Genomic DNA, 18,099 nt, shown 5'->3' with positions numbered 1-18,099 from the left:
TCAGGAGAAATGTTTCAGGTTTATGAAATTGTTCCGCTAAAATAGTAATTATTTTAATAGAAAAAATGTCAGGACTTCGAAGAGAACAAAAAAATTATTTGAGTGGAATAATAAATATACATAAAAATAAATCATACAAACTCGCGAAATTAAACAATACACGTGGAAAAAAAATATAAAACTTGTGGAAAAAATATAGGCATGGAACAAATCATATGACCCATGGAATATAAAGATATACTCATGGAAAACAAAGGGAAAGGAAAAACTAAGGTCCTGTTTGGATTCAGTAGCTAAATTTTAGCTGGCTAAATTTAGTTGCTATGGATCCAGGACCCAGTTAAAGTTTAGCTGGCTAAAGATTTTTTTAGCTGGTTGAACCTAGCTAAACTTAGCTAATTTAAACTGCTAAAGATCAAATTACCCCTCCACCTTCTGGTGTTTGACGTGTTTTTGTTTTAACTAGCAGAAATGCCCGTGCGTTGCTACGGGTCATTACTTGCTCACGTGTTGGCGTTGATGGAGGTGATCTCTGCGCGTGTTGCTGAGCAGTTTCTCGATGGCGAGGAGGTCCTGGGCTCCTGGCCACAACCCCACAGCTACGGCAGATTCATTGGGCAATGGTGCGAGTGACGACGGAGGTGGGGTGGGATGAGGTGCACGAAAATGGGAGCTTTCCTCTTCACCATGCCATCACCCTAACCACGGCGGCACCAGCCGCGCCGCTCGGTGGCCGGCGCCCAGAGGCCCACGGCCGGCGTGGGCGCGGTGGCATGGCGGCTGGAGCGGCACGGGCCCATGCGGCAGTGCACGGGGCTCACAGCGGCCGACGCCGCGCACAGGAGCGTCGGGCCGGCATGGCCAGACGCAGCGCATGGCCCCACGGCGGCCGGCGCGGTGCACAGCCCCATGGTTGATCTTATATGAACAACAGTTATACTGGGGAATTTACTGAAAAATACCAGATGCGATCTATTGTTTTGACCTGTATAACTATTTAAATTACTTACTTAAATCAAAGCATTACAACATAAAACATAAGTTTCTTCTTCATCAGTAACATGAGCATATGATTTTGCCTTCTTTCCCACCCCTCGATGTAGTTCTCCCAACATATGAATCATAAGTTTTGACAGAGCATGGGATCCTAGCACGCGATCAACAATTACTCTGAATCGCACGACCTCAATAGCAAAATTCACTATGCAAAGTGGCCAGCATCAACAGTTTGCAATATAATCAAACCTAAACTACATTGGGAGAAGCTCATCAAGCAAACACTTCCATTTCAATCACACAAATCAAGCTTAAAACACTTCCATTTCTAACAAACAGGGCTTAAAACCCACAACTATGACTGTAACCGGCTTAAAACCCACAACTATGACTGTAACTGCATACAGAACTAAAATTCTAAGACATGAGAATTTCAAACCAACATATAATATTTCCCTACATGATTCTGAAATAAAATGCAAAGGGAGATGATAAATGCATTGAGTGATTTGTGTTTTCCATTACCACCCAATTTTTTAGAGCAGAATTCTTTTTATCTTTCCCATCGCGCCTCTGAAGCCCCCTCAAATATGGGAATTATCAGGTCCACCTCTTAGTGAAAAACTAAGCTGATTCACCTTATCAATCTGCTTATGTTTCCCACTTGGATATTTGGGGTGGCAGGTGGCTATCCCTTCACAAGCACAGAATGAATAATTCATATTGACAATGTCATCTGGATCCTAGAAATAAACTTTAAAGGAATTACAAGTTGTGCTTGGCTGATATTAAACCTTCTTAAGTAATGCTACAGATAGCAACCACCAACATTTTAAGTATGAAATTTGGTCATAATTTTAGCATGTATCACAAAATAACTATAGAATGGTATTAAAATAAAAAGGAATATGAAGTAACTTTGACATGTAGAGGACAAAAACTATGGACCAATCCTTAGAGCTACTAAATCTTCAGCCAACTGAAATGGCAGAAACTGATTTGCTAACAAAAGTAATGTGCAGACATACAAATCTACAGTTTTAGCCTTAAAGTAAATACACCAGATTCTGAACTTACAACAGAATGCCCTTAAATCCAATAATCACATGGAGAACCTACAGGAGTCATCTATACCTTCAATGGTTGATGGCCTAACGCTTGACCAGAGGAAGATAATGTTTTGCACATTCCATAGGAACTTAATTAGTAAATAAAGAAATCCTGACCGAGACCTTAGAAAGGCATATAATCAGTGAATATGGAACATCTGTCATATATGAAACCGATGCGCCAGAAAAATTAAGGTAAGAGAGCACCAAAGGATTACCTCTTCTGCAGTTGGATGATTCTTTGGATGAACAGCTAGTAGCTTTTCCAATAGTATGCATGACAGAACAAGGAAAAGGAGAATTATATCTCTACCTAAGAAAGGACAAAGATTCCAAGACAATAATGGTACTATCTGAAAACAACTAAAGGAATCAATCAGCAGCATGTCCAAATATGAGTATTCCTAGGACCAGATATTCTTCACATTATCTACCACACATATTCAGAAATCATATTAATCATATTCAGGTGAACTTATTATCATATTTAGTCCAGGGCATACATCCTTAATTTGGTCATATTCAGACGTGTTGCATATACAATGAGAAGCTATCAAGACTCGATCAAATAGTATGAACCTTCAGTCACAAATATAACCCCCCCCCCCCCCGAATATTAAACCAAGTTGATTCTGTTAATGATGTATGGCAGTCTGAGGCATAAATGCAATGACTATTATTTCAGGGCGATAAAAGCATACTTTTCAAAGATGTATGATCATTGATTGCATTACCAATAAAAACACTGTTCTTATCATATAAAAATTTTGTAAAAAGAAAACAATATGATGTAAAACATAGCTTCTATTATTATGAATTTTCAAGCTTAATCAAACTCCTCCAGCATCAACATGAGAACAGGTTGCAATAGCTGCCAATCCAGCATAAGGATCCTATCCCTTGAAGTTCGCAATGTTAAAACGGGAACAAGAGTTCCATCATACATCAAGTTTGAATATAGTCAATTTACTTTCACATCCAAGCAACACAGAATCTGAGAGGTGTCAAAGAAATTACTTTCACCTCTCAGGTACTAAATCCTAGCATGCTTTCTAATGTAAGGGGAAAAACAACAACAGTATCTGAGAGGTGTCAAAGACTAACACACCACTGGCCAGAATATGTTAACGCAGGAAGCCAGCACTGATTCATCAAACCTTTTTATATATACACATGCACATCAAATGAGAGTTCGATTTGAAGGCCCAACGCTGACCTAGCTTAGGTCAAAGAATGTATCACTGAGAAGGTTTCATTGCAGCTGTATCTATACAACCTAAAATATTGACTATTCTCAAAAACATTCTATATGAACAGGTTGCTCCTTTTTTTTATCAGACAAGCAACATATATAGCTACACTTGATCAGTACCACTTGAGAACATTAGGTAAAAAATGTCAGCTACAAGCATAGTATTAGAACATCACCTCATAGTGAGTGGGTGTTAGATAAGTACAGATTCATCACCTTAAATCGAGTGGCCAAACTAATTGAAGTGCAGCTGCACTCCTCGTAGTACAATAAACAACACCTCACTGCACATTAATATCCTGTTGTAGCAACCTGAGAATTGAACATAGTCAATTAATAAAGAAAAAGATTTGGCATTAGCATGTTATGGCACATTCGCTCTAACTCTCAAAAGTTCACAGTTCAGCTCAGGAAAGATCAGATGGTGTTAACTAACCTTCAATTGCAGTTTGTGGTTTTCAAACGACAACCATTTAGCTTTGCAGTTTGCAGTTTGTGGATCTAGTTGTAATGTATTCCCCATATACTCTGTCCTCGGCCCCCTTCCATTGCAGCAGCCTTTGAATTCCTTGGTGTCCAGGCAATTTATGATTCTTCATTTCAGATAACATATGTGCAGTGGTAATTTAATCGAGCACCTAGCATGCATCACAAGTGGTGTACGTCAGGAGCTAGTTAACCAGATCCAACTGCTGCTACACACCTGCTCATCTTCACGATCTGAATCATCAGTCAAGCACTGGAATCAAGGTTCCACATGACGAATGGTGGATTCCTGGGAGATTGATGGCAACCAAAGACCAAGAGAAATCGACCAGAAGCTCACCTCACCAGAGATTATTGTCGTCCACGATGGCCGTGGTGGCCGCAATAATGTCTCCCGCAAATTGACGCGGTGTACCGCCGGCTGGCAGTTTGCCCGAGCAATGTCGCGCCGGTGCTCAAGTGCATGAGCTCCGCCTCGCGGCGTCAGCGTCTGCGCTCCGCCCACATTGGAGACATTACCCGTATCCGTATCCCGGGTTTTAAGCACGTGATTTCGGGTGTAAATTGGCGAGGTGGGATTATACCTGGGTGGGCGGCTTGCAATCCCCGCCGCCTCCGGGCGCGCGACGCTCCGGCCGCCACTCCGTCTCCGTTGCCCCGCCGTCGCCATGCTCTGCCCCCGGCCCCGCGCATGCGCCCCTACCACCTCACTCCGCCCCAACCCCGTGCGTGCGTCGCCGCCGCCTTGCTCGTGCGCCGGCGGCCGGGCTCCGACGGGGAGGGGGGCCGGCGGGAGGAAGCTTGGGCGGCGGTGGGATGGAGAAGCGGCGGCGCACTCCAAGGCGGGCGGAGCAGGCGGTGGTGGCGGCGGCGGAGCAGCCGGAGCTGGTGGACCGGGCATGGCGGCGGCTTCGAGCAGCTGGTGGACTGGGCGTGGCGGCAGCGGAGCAACTGGAGCTGGTGGCGGGCGTGGCGGCGGCTTCGAGCAGCTGGTGGACCGGGCGTGGCGGCGGTGGACCGGGTGTGGCGGCGGCTTCGAGCTGCCGCGGATGGTGGCGGCGTCGCAATGGTTGAGATGGCAGCAGCGGCGTTGGCGGCGGCGGCGGCGACCAACTGGAGCTGCCCCCGGTGGCCGGGGTATGTTTTTTTTATTTTTTTTGAAAAAATTGTTTGCCGTGTGTTTTTTTTCCACTCGGCACACTCTTTGCCGAGTGCCCGACCAAAGACACTCGGGAAAATTAGCTTTGCCGAGTGAAATTTTGCCGTGTGCTCTTCGCCGAGTGTTACACTCGGCAAACACGTTGCCGCGTGTTTTTAGGGTTTCGCCGAGTGCCTGGGGCACTCGGCAATTTATAGCTTTCCCGTAGTGCTACTCACAACGAAGGCGCGACGTCCATGGCGATCGCGACGCCGCGAGCTACCGAAGATGATAAGGAAGACGGGAGGCACCAGACAAGGAACAATGGCGGTGGCACGATGTTGCTGCGCTGTCGCGGACGCAAGATGCGATGGCAGTGGCCTTGCACGGCCATGCCGTCCAGAGCTCGACGTCAACGGCAAGCCCACGAAGATGATGCAGCTCGCAAGGACGCCGATGGCAATGGAGGTCCGTGGAGGCGTGGACATCCGCCGAAGCTGAAGATGGTTCTCGAGCCTACCGGAAGAGGTGTGGGGATGACGTACGCTAGGCTGCCGGAGGGGCGGGAGTTGCTGTCGCCGTTGCTGACACTACGTACGAAGCTGCCGGGAGAGCGACACCAAGGCGACCAAGACGGCGACAGCGGCGCCACTAGACTGCCATGCCCCCAGATGACGGTGGCGGTGCCGCGAGGCTGCCGTGCACCAAGATGACAAGAAGGCGCTGCTGACGATGACGAGAACGGTGCCAAGACGATGATGCCGCCGCGGAGCTACTACGCGGGGGACGACAAGACGGTCCTGCTGAGAAGACGATGATGCTGCTACCGGTGGAGCTGTGGTGACGCACTACTAGAGAACTTGGTAGAGAACTCGGTATTAGTACCGGTTCGTAGATTGCATATCTCTTGAAAATGCATCCGGAATTAATCCATCGAGATAAAAGGGGCGTCTTTTATCACGAATCCCTCAACCAGGATATAAGACCCTCCTTCAGTCCTGGTTTGTAAAACTAATCGGGACTAATGGGGCTGCCACGCCAGGCGGTGGACAGACCCCTTTAGTCCCGGTTGGTGTTACAAACCGGGACTAAAGACCACTAACCGGGACTAAAGTACGTGCGTACAGCACCATGCAGGCGCCTGCATGGCGCCTATAATTTCGTGCATATCTCACGTACCCCTTTAGTTAACCTTTAGTAGTTGAGAACTTTTTTTATAATGAAATTAATCAAACTAGTATTTAAACGAATCAAACAAGTATTTAAATGAATCAAACAAGTATTTATACAAATACTATACAATTCTTAGCGTACTATATATATATACAAATCTAATTAGCGTACGTATTACATATATATATAAACTAAATCAAACTATATATATATATATATATATATATATATATATATATATATATATATATATATATATATATATATATATATATATATATATTGAGAGCGTCTAATTTTCGTCCATCATAATGAAAGTCTCCTTGTGGATTTACCACCTCGTCTATCAGGAATCCAATGAGACCTTCACATATTGCTGCTACTCTTTCCTTCTTTAAGAGTCCCAATTGAATATTCCACATCTGTAATTTGGATACATATATGTGAATTTTATACGAACAATTGTAGAAAATAAATAACTATTAATAATTTTATTTTACATACTTTAAATTCGTGCTCCGTGGCCTTGATGGTCTTGGATCCTAATAAATTGTGCATGTGCTCACAGACATAGTAGCCACATAGATTATCATTCCCAGGTTCCTGTATTAAGCATTGTAGTGGGAAAAAATAATTAAGTTATTAAATATTCACGCTATACAATGTACAAAATGTGCAGACTTCATACGTACCGGGAAGTCTGTTCTCCATGTAAGTTTTTCTTTGAATTGACCTGATCTGTCTGCCCTGATGAATTGTCTCCATGCTCTACAGATTAAAATAATGAATTATATAGTGTTAGGTGAAAATTTAGGAAATAAAATTTTGTATAGAGATAGAGGTCCAGAATTATTACATGTCTAGTGTGTGTTGCACGTCTTGGTACTCCTTCGGATCTCTCCTTAACGAATTGAAGACAGTGACGTGACTTCGATCAATGTTAATAATAATGCGGATCCAGGGGAGCTGCGTACGTAAATGTTCATATATATTAGAGGTAACTAACATTAATCAGGTAAGGAAAAAGACAACGAATATAGATGGTATACACACACTTACTTGAAGTTGTATGGAAGTAGTATGTGATCCTTTAATTTTTGTCTATCTAAGGAATTGTATACTGCCAGCAACGTTTTGTCTGGAAAATCTTGTATCTGGGCTTGGCTCACTATAGATGGATCCATGAAGCCAATATGGAGGTACACTTCATGCCGGCACGTTCGAATTAGCATCCTACATAAAATAGAAGACAAAGTTAATTAGTATGGTGATGCATGCAAAAAAAAATGATATGAGCCAAAATTTACATGTACATATAAACGTACACTTACAGAGTCCAGACGCTCATCAAAGAGACGCCTAGGGCACCATGATGGTACACTTCGTATATATCCTTGAATCGTAGCCACAGAACTGACTTGCCTTCGCCATGAAAATCTATCGGTTTTATCTAAGGCCCAACATCTCCCTCTCGTCGGCAAACAACTTCATGTACCATTGATGGAATTCGTACATCTTCGTTGATAGCTTCCTTAGCGAGTCAGGGCTAACTATAGGCTTGCCTAGCTCAAAGGTCCATTTCGGTTCACTTGGCGGTGCAGTTGGCAGCTCGACTTTTTTCCTTTTTTTCTTCTCATCAACCTTTACTAATGCCCATTCATAGTTCGATAGTAGTGGTTGACTTTTCTTGGCTTGTTCTTGAGTTTTGATGAATTTATGTAATTCTCTTCGATCTACTAGCGGTGGCTCTATCTCCCTTGTTTTTCTTAATTCCCTCTATTTCCTCAACCACTCACTAGCTTGCACTTGGATTTCGGTCCAGCGTTCCTCATGAGTCATTGCCTCTCAGCGTTCCTCAGGAGTCACCTCAGGCTCCTTTGTTTTCTTCTTACGCTATCTTGGCTTGGGAGGCCGTAGTCGCGACTTCTTAAATGGTGCTCTTAGTCCCGACGAAGGTGATCGTGGAAGGGTGTTGTTGTCGTTGTCGTCGCTCCAACCACTAGGATGTGGTGGAGATGGAGACCTTGATCGTAGATTAGGTTGTGGTGGAGATGATGGTCTGGATGTTTGAGGAGATGGTCGCTGCAGTGGATTTGCGGAGAGTGGTCTTGAGCTCTGAGGAGGTGCCTCCACGCCGGGGATGATGATGTAGCGTTTGGGTCATAGAATGACCCCGTGAACCACTTCTCCTAGTGTTGTTGACCCATCACCTGCTGGGAAGTCAAGCTCTAGGCCTTCAAATTGGCTATCAGGGATTCTCTCTACACCAACACTGGCATAGCTAGGTGGAATCTTCATACCATGGCATGTACGATTTGGCAGGATTGGCAAGGCACTCCCGTACGTCACCTGGATATATAAAAGAAATGAAGTTCTTGAACTTCAAATTGCCAAAGTACTCCCGAGGCTCCGGTGCATAAATATTATGTATATATACGTACCTTAATGCTGAGGTTGCCGATCGGTCTATGCAGCTCACATGTGGTGCGTTGCGTGATGGCATCCTTAGGGGATAGTTGCTCTTCCACGGGTAATCCAGTATGTGGCTCAGGGAGCCCTGTGCACGCACAGCTGCTCCCAAGGTGTTGAGAAGTGCTGGCAAATGCGTCGACCATTCAACTACTGCCTCCCTCCTGCATTCTTACTTCTACAAATTGCAGTTTGGATTCTATCATGCGCCGCCACCTCTCATCCTTTTGCTCCTTTCTTCAGTTCTGGCTTGTGTACATGTCCAAGTCACCTCAGAATGCGAACTTCCACAGAACAAGCCCGAACCCTCGGGTATGTCCTGGGTGTTCGGGATTCTCGAGGGCCACTGTGAGCTCATCATTCTCTCGGCACACCATCAATGTCCCATCCTGAACATCTTTAATAATCTTGTCAAGCTTTGTGGCCGCTTCACGTAACAGGTCATCGAAGATCAGCGTCCCATCATTTGGGTTTATCTCACCTCCATGAGCGTAATACCAATTTTCCGATCGTTCGGGCCAATCAATTGTTCCTGGTACGATACCCCGCTAAGTCAGGTCTTTTTCCATCTGATTCCATTTGGGAATTGCTTTGGCGTAACCACCTCGCCCTAGCTTATGATGGTACTCCTTCCCCCCAGCATTGCCTGTGTTCTGGGCGACCTTGTTCTTACTGTCTTCGGTGCTCTTGTATTGTACAAATACCTCCCGGCGGTCTTACACTGTGGATACACAGTAAAATCTAGAGTTCGGCCCTTCTTAATGTAGGTGGTATCCAACATCTTCTTGAATGTGTGGAATTGTGTGGCCATCTTCTTCAGTGTCCACACTTTCACATCATTTTCAATATATCCGTCGAGAAATGTGAAATGTTTCTGAACTTTTTCTCACAGCATATTCTTTTCTGTATCCTGGAGCGCGTATGGATTAGTTGTTTTGCCCTTCCATTCCCTTATGCTGATGGGCACGTTCTCCCTTACGATTACCCTGATCTGACTCACATACTGTGTTGCCACTTTTTCAGGAGCAACCAGCCTGCCCTCTTCTGTGACTTCCGTGATGATAGCCTTTTTTGTTCCAGTCTTCACCTTGGAAGGACCTCGAGGCTTTGGACGATGGTTCGTCAATCTAAAGGGCTAACAGTTCAAGATTCATTAATTAATTAGTACATAGTAATAATGAATAAGATCATATATTATATAGAGAGAGGGTTAAAATATGATCTATACCTCGTAGGAACCTTCTACCACGGTAACGTTTTGCTGGGGCTCAAGCTCTTCATTGCCATCAGCAGACAGGTTGAGAAACATGTCTGCCTGGCTACCCTCTTCATCGGTGTACGGTATGGAAAGATTGGAACTACTATCACCAGCAATAATCCGCTCCATTAGATACCTTCTGGCCTTGTCGTCTGCCATCCGATCTCAACTACTTTGTACATGAAATCATATATAGAACAACCATGAAAAAAATTCATTTCAACAAATTTTTTTGAAATATACAAAATATACTATGCAAAATATAATATAAAAAATGTAACATACAAAATGTAATATACAAAATGTACTAAATTTCAACTAATTTCTAAGCATTTCAACAAAAATTTCGAAACATTTGTACCAAAGTTTAATTAATTTCTAAGCATTAATTAGAAGTATACAACTATATTCTACAAACTGCAATGATCCAAACGGGACCTAAATATATACAAAATTTATTTTGTATGCAATCTACCAAATTTCAAAAATTAATTCGGGGGATGGCTCGAGTTGGAGGAGGGCGCGACGGTGATGAGGACGTGCGGCGACGACAGGGGAGGTGGCCGGCCGGCTAGCGACGGGGACGGCGGTCATGGTGACAGAGACGGCTATGACAACGGGGAGGAGGTGGCGCCGGTGCACGATGAGGGGCACGCGCGGAGTTCGCGGCGACGGGGATGGACGCGCCGGCGGCGGCAACGGGGACGGAGCAGGAGGCCGGCGATGATTGCGAGCGAAGATGATGACGGCAACAACAGAGATGGAGGAGGCCGACGAATAGGATGGGCCGGTGGCGGTGACGAGGAGCGGCGATGGCAGAGGCCAGCGGCGTGCGGGACGAGGATGACGAGTGAAAATTTTGCTAAGTGTTGGGCGTGCGTGGGGGGTGTGTGTGTAGAAGATGCTATAACTTTGATACAGGACCCCCTTTTATCCCGGTTTGTAACTGAAATCGGGATCGAAGGACATTTTAACCCTTGTTTCTAATACAAACAGAGATAAAAGGGGGAATCCTTTTATCTCGGTTTATGATCACCCACAATAAAAGGCCCCCCTTTTATCTCGATTTATGATCAACCAAGATAAATGGGTACTTTCAGGCGGGAATCAAAAAGTACCATTTTACCGGTTCTACTTTATAACTGGATAAATGGGGGCCTTCTTCTATTTTTCATCTCCCGACTGGTTTTTGGAAGTTTATTCGATTTATGTTTTCACTAGATTTTAGGAAGCAAAAAATAAGAAATTTACCTATTTCAAATATGCAAAAATATATTAAATTAGCAAGTTTGTTTACAATAAGTTTTAACTAGTCATAAATTCTATACTATTTCTTTTTTGCTTCTATTTGGAAATTTATTCTATTTATGTTTTCACTGGATTTCAGAAAGCGGAAAATAAGAAATTTACATATTTCAAACATGCAAAAATATATTAAATTAGCAAGTTTGTTTACAATAAGTTTTATATAGTCATAAATTCTATACTATTTCTTTTTGCTTCTGTTTGGAAATTTATCCTCGTCGGGTGGAACTTGTAGGCATCGGATCTTGCCGGCATTCGCTGGATTTCATGAAGCAAAAATTAAAACTTTACATATTTCAAACATGCAAAAATATATTTAATTAGCAATTATATTTACAATAAGTTTGAATGACTCATTAATTCTACACTAGTTATATTACCTTCTTAAATAATTATTTTACTGCATCACTATCATCTATCATTAATCAAGAGGGCAAACAATCATTAATGCCTTATCGGACACACCATTTTTGGCCTTCCATTGTATAAATTTTAGTGTGGTACCTAGTTTTTTATGGCCTCATTGGCAATCTGGGTATAGCAATTTCCTGTGATCATCTATCATGCACTGCAACTTTGATGCTTCCTTCTGAGTTTCGCAATCTCTGGGTACATCCCTAAGCATCTGATCGAGGTCATCAGTATGGCCATCTTCTGCAAACTCATCTTCATCAGTTTCACCCATTGTATTATCTGCAAAAGCTTGGCCTATAGCACAGTCCGGAATGTTTTCATCATCCTCCTCCTCTTCACCGTCTTCCATTACAACCCCTCTTTCGCCGTGATGGGTCCAAACCAAATAGTTAGGTGTGAAACCGTATCTAAACAAGTGGCTGTGAATGGTCCCCCAGGAAGCCTTTGAATAGCACTTCTGGTTACTGCATTGAGCGCATGGATTACAATAAAACTATCTATCACATTGCTAAAATTTTAGATAGAAATACACAAATTAAAATTTCAGAAGCAAACAACATGATACACTACGACAAACTTAAATATTGCTAAAAGTTTACATAGAAATACACAAATTTAAACTTGAGAGCAACAACAACATGATCACTACGACAAACCATCCACTAAGTACTATCTACAAGGACTTCAAGTATCCTTGGGAAGCGAAGACGAAGGTTTCGCTGACGCAGCCTCATCATGTGGTTTATTTGTACCTCCTGCAATGGTAGTACTTATAAGTGGACCTAAAACACCTGGAATTGGCGGTGGAGCATAACGACCACCAAAAGGAGGTTCCTGACCCGCCGCAACACATCTTCATGACATCTTTGCAAATAATGAAGCATTGCTTTCTCCCACGCACTCATGTTTTTCGGCTTATCGTGAGGGCCAACTATGGTTTTCCCCTTGCCGCGAGAGGAACGACGATCTCCCCCACCATCGCCACTACATCCAACATCAGAAGCCATCTCTATGTACCACAAATTATTTAGCTCATATTTAATTTACAAATAACTAAACTATTAAAAAATTCAATATTTCCCACATAATTTACTTATTCTAAAAATGGCTAATTCCATACCTCTATCTGAAAAGTACTAAAGTATGAAATTACACCTACAGTTTGTATGGCTAATTTATAAATATTAAAAACACATTTACTCTAATTTTTCCCTAATACATAAAATTGAAATAATCTCAATTCTACCTCACATTTACTGTCCATTCTCCCTCACATTCAAACTATCCATCATATTGTAGCTCAAAACATGTATAAATACAAATCCTCTACATGCTTAACAACAAACAAACTCATTTTTCTCCCTCTCTAAAGTATAAAACAAAGATTAACAACAATAAATGAATGGAGCATGAAGTAGCTAACCTTCAAAACACTTTGGATAAGTGAAATCTCCGCGGAAATGAGGAAAAAAATTCAGCAGCACCTCCCCTAGGCTTGCTTCGGCACCATGGAGAGGATGAGCTTCTCTGTCTTTGTGGAGTGGAGTGGCTCGGGCTGGAGGAGTGGAGGATGAAGAAACTCTTGTAGATAAGATTTTATCCCGGTTGGTAAATCCAACCTGAACAAAAGATTAGAGCTTTTGTCCTGGTTGGTGTTTACTCCTGGTTGGTAACGCCAACCAAGACAAAACATCCAACCTTTTGTCCCGGTTGGAATTACCAACAGGGAGTAAACCGGTTATCCCGGTTGGTAACTCCAACCGGGACAAAAGGTTGGATCTTTTATCCTGGTTGGTGGCTCCAACCGGGGGTAAAGGGTGGCGCCGTCGGTGCCCAAAAATTAGCCGTTTTAGCTGAGACTAAAGGGTGGCCTGTAGTCACGGTTGCAAAAAAAAAAGAACCGAGAGTAAAGGTGCACCCCATTCCAGCCTACTGTGGCGCACCCTCTTTTCTTCCATATTGAAATTAAACCGAGACTAAAGGGGATGGGATCTAAAGTCAGTTCTTTAGCAGTGATGACAAGACGATGCCAGGCTGCCGGGAGCAGTGACGGAGCAAGCTGCCGGGACACCAAGACAACGCTGCCACCACAAGGCGATGCGTGATCGTTCAAGGAGCCGGCGAGGACGGTCATTGGGCCAGCATCGTCAAGCAAGGCTCGGGAGGCAAACTGGCAATTATGTGTGCACTCGTGCATTTGCATGGCCGTGCACTTACGAGCCTTTAATAAGCAAGCAAGTAATTAAAGTCCATCACTTGGACTTGGAGACGTCACGAGTGGAGCATCACCTGATTGCCCAGTACGTGCGCATGTGCTGCAATAGCTAGCAAGCAAGCCACCGGAGGATTATGGAGACATGCATCTATGTACAGATGCGTCACTACTACAAGCTGTTGACCGTGACGCCCTTCACACGTCTAGGATGGCAACGACGTCGATGGCCACCTCAACCTCGACGACCAAGCTTTTGGGATGTCGCCGACCAGTCCAGCTATACGCCGACCGCACATCTACTGCGTCTACATCGACAACTGCTACACGACACCACCAAGGGCGGAGGGCGAGAAGCTGATGTCCCAGCTGGACGACACCGAGGCCGGCGACACCTCCTTCTTCAACAACTTCTACATCAACGATGCTGCCCAAGCGTCCACGACGGTTCAGCTACACGTCTTCCACATGCATGCTCCTCAACAACATCGACTACACCGCCGTTCGCGACCGACTAGGCCGGATGGCACGGGCGGGCGGAGCTGATGTCCCAGCTGCGCTACACCGGCTCATGGACACCGATCTGGTCATGGACAACGTCGACGCCCACATCTACACCAATACTACACATGCATGATGAATGTGAAGCGAAAATCGAAGGTGATGACCACAGCAGTGGAATCGGAGATGCTCTGCAAGCTAGAGTCTTTCGAGGCTCCGGGAGCTAGAAGACCACATCGTTCAAGTCGGATTTGTCCAGCAACACGCTTTGGAGCGCACATGTGTATTAGGGAACCGGTTTTTGTATTTTATTAAATATGAATAAAGTTTCTGTTCCCTAACCTTTGTCTATTTAGGCCCTATTTGGTCCCTTTAGTACATGGACTAAAGTTTAGTCCGTGGACTAATTTGAACTAAAGTAGCTGTCTGGTTCCTTGACTAAAGTGGACTAAAGTACTTAAATGCTGTTGAACAAAGACCATTTTACCCTTATTTCCCCAACCCACCCCTGCGCTGCCTCCTCCTGGCACCAAGCACCGCCCAACTCCTCCCGACACCTCCCTCCCTACCACCCATCCGTGCCGCCAGCCTCCCTTCCTCCCTCTCCCTACCATCCGTGTGCTGCCCCTCTGCATGCCGCTCACCGTTCCCCTGCGCCGCCTCCTGCCATCCTTCCACGCTACCCTCCCTCCCTCCCTCACCGGCACCTCCTTTGCCTCTTCCCCACCGACCCCTCCCTCACCTCCCCGATCCTGCTCGATCCCACCGCCCCCACTGCGGTAATCGACACGGCGGTGCTTCCGAGGCGTTGGGGGCGCAGAGGTCGAGGAGGTGGAGGGGAGGAGCGAGGAGGATTGGGCGAGGAAGACGGCGTGGTCGAAGTCGGGATCGTAGACCTGGTCGCTGCAAAAGAGCTCGGCGCGGTCAACATCGACGGTGATCTGGTGGCCGAGGCCCGCAGAGGCATAGGCGTGCGAGGCGGTGTGGGAGGGGCAGAAGATGGCGGCGCAGGAGAGGCAGGTGTAGAGGTAGGGGGAGGGGGATGGGGTCGCGACAGCAGGGAGCAGCGCGGGAGCTCGCACGGGTCGCGGCGGATCTCGAGGCACCTGAGCGGGCGCACATGGAGGCAACGGTGGAGGAAGCGCAACAGGTGTGAGGAGAGGCGGTGTGCGGCGAGTGCGGGCAGGGCGGCAGTATGGATGGGGTGGACATCGGGTTGGGGAGGGGACCGGACCGGTGCGGAGTGGGAGGGCGTTGGGGGCGGGGGGGGGGCAGTAGATGAGGGGTAGGGGTGTCCCCAATCCACTTTAGTCTAGTTTTGTGGACTAAAGGACTAAAGGACTTTAGTCCACTTTTAGTCCAAGTGTTTGGCTGTTTAGTCCAACTAAAGTGCAGATTTTAGTCCAAAAGGTTTTAGTCCATGGAACCAAACACCCTCTTATTTTGTGTACTTAGTACATTGGCATGCCTGCGGTTAGAAAATCTTCGTGTGATTTTTCCCCTCAAACACCTGGGGAAAAGTTTCTAAATAAAGTGGAAGGGAGGGGTAGAATAGACAAATACCTCTTCAATTATCATTTAACTAGTGGATCCAAACATCCCTAGTTAAACTTTAGCTAGCTAAAAGAATGTTTCTAAAGTTTAGCTAGCTAAATTTTAGTTGGTCCTAAGCTAGCACACCTAGACCTAGACACATCAGGTGGGTTGAAATTGCACCTTACACGAATCACAAACCGGACAAAGGCTGCTAGTACATACTAATTGGGCTGAAAGCAGCCTTGTGGACGAACTCACAGGCTAATTGCACGGACCCAAACATTTTTTGGTATTCCTGGCCCAGCCAATGCCACCGGACCATCCCTCTACAGCTGAGCAAGTAAATCAGCACCCTAAACGCTAAATCCTCAATACCAAACTCTAATTCCTCCAACTCTAATCATACATATTTTTGGATTTTTTGGTAACTTATATACAGATGTGCAACATGTAAGTCATCATATATGGAGCTAATAATATGATGTAGTTTGCTTGGCTATATAGGTATTGTTTTGGCACACTTTCTTCTTGTGCATAATCTGCCTAGCTTATTAGAGACGTTGTGCACCTATCATGGAATGCCAGCATAGCTTATAGCAACAAAGTTCAGAGATGCCAAGTACAAGTGAATTCATTCAAAACAGTACCAGTATAGCGCTTGTCGTAGTGTAATTGATCTCAGTATTTTTCCATCATAATATTTCACAAAAGCTCACCTATTACAACAGCCATTACACCAATGCAAGTTGATTCTGTATTGCTACAAAAGAAATCAAAGAATTGAATCTTTACACACATGCAGTGCAACGACATATGACACCCAAGTTGCGCTCAGAAGACCTTAGGTTTCTTTGGCAGTGGCGGCAGAGTGATAAGCAGCCGCTTCTTCTTCTTGGGCACCATCGCCGACGCGGTTACCACCTCCTCCTCCTTCGGCAGCGCCAGTGCGCCGACGTTGTCAAACCACGGCAGCTTCAATGCGGCCTCTGCCGTGAGCCGGTTCTCAGCGTCTAACGCGAGAAGGCCGCTCAGGACCTCGAACCCATCCTTGGACAGCGTCTCCTCGGGGAAGAGCTCGCGCAGCCCGTCGTGCCGGTGGCCGTCGTCCGGCATGTCGTCGAGCACCTCGTAGATCGCCGAGAGCTGCTCCGCCTCGACGTTGCCCAAGAACAGCGGCCACCCTTCGAGGAGCTCCGCCATGACGCAGCCCAGCGACCATGCGTCCACGCGCGCGTCGTAGTCGTTCTTCCCCAGCAGCACCTCTGGCGCCATGTACGTCAGCGTGCCGGCCTGCGCGTACGGCGGCGGCTCCGACGTGTAGATCGCCAGGCCGAGGTCGCAGATCTTGACGATCCGGTGGTCGTCGCCGACGAGGATGTTGGCGGGCTTGATGTCCCGGTGGACCACGCGGCTTTCGTGCATCCCCCGGGCCCCCGTCAGCAGCTGCCACATCGCGGCGCGAACCGTGGACTCCGGGAGCGGCGGCCTGTGGCGGCGGCGCCGATCGCGCAGGTAGTCGCGGAGGGTCGGGCCGCCGACGTACTCCATGAGGAGGCAGAGCTCCGTGGTGGCGCGGTCGCGCGCGAGGCCGTGGTAGCCGACGAGGAAAGGGAGGCCCCCGCAGGCGTCGAGGAACCGCGCCTCACGCAGGAGCTCCCCGTTGCGGCCGTCGGTGGATCGGTGGCGCTTGATGGCGACGGTCTCGCCGGTGGCGCGATGGCGCGCCTTGGTGACGACGCCGAAGCTGCCGGCGCCGAGGCAGCAGACTTCCTCGTAGTCCTGAGCGCTGGCGATGGGAATGCGCTGCCTCTTGCGGGGCACTCCTGCGGCGGTGTGGTCTCCGACGGCGGCGACTGCGGCGGTTTGCTGCATCGCGTCGCGAGTGGGGAAGGGAGATCGAGACGCTGGATTGGACAGGAGGGTTGGTGCTTGGTGCGGCGAGTGGTAAAGGCCAATAATGTGTATATCGGGAGACATTCGGAAACGTGAGATTGGTTGCCAGCAAAGAATCGGAGTCGGACATGCTCCGCGTCTCCGACTCTCGTCGTCCAGCAACAGCAAGCAATTGAGGACGACGTATACGTCAAAGCCAAGCAAACCTAGGGTTTCTGACTCATACATAAGTCAATCAGTCATACAAGAGGTTGGCGAAAAAGGGACGCTCGATCTCCTTCGGCGTCGCTAGATGCCTGCCAAGAATTCTATACGGATGCATACACTGAAATTAAAGGGAAATTTCCCTGCATGACA

The 18,099-nt window shown here is 46.4% G+C and overlaps 1 protein-coding gene across 1 annotated transcript; it reads right to left on the bottom strand.

Moving 5' to 3' along the window:
• Positions 1-16,680: 16,680 nt before the first annotated feature.
• On the bottom strand, positions 16,681-17,721 carry LOC101761741 (putative cyclin-dependent kinase F-2). Its single transcript, XM_004963948.1, has one exon. The coding sequence runs from the start codon at positions 17,719-17,721 to the stop codon at positions 16,681-16,683; it is 1,041 nt and encodes a 346-aa protein (XP_004964005.1).
• Positions 17,722-18,099: the final 378 nt, after the last annotated feature.

Source organism: Setaria italica, chromosome III (assembly GCF_000263155.2).
Source record: "Setaria italica strain Yugu1 chromosome III, Setaria_italica_v2.0, whole genome shotgun sequence".
Classification (NCBI taxonomy): Eukaryota; Viridiplantae; Streptophyta; class Magnoliopsida; order Poales; family Poaceae; genus Setaria; species Setaria italica.
This window is presented reverse-complemented; position numbering and strand designations above follow the sequence as displayed.

Bases quoted from the DNA above. Each gene is read 5' to 3' on its own strand.
- LOC101761741 (XM_004963948.1), bottom strand. From the start codon at position 17,721: ATGCAGCAAACCGCCGCAGTCGCCGCCGTCGGAGACCACACCGCCGCA.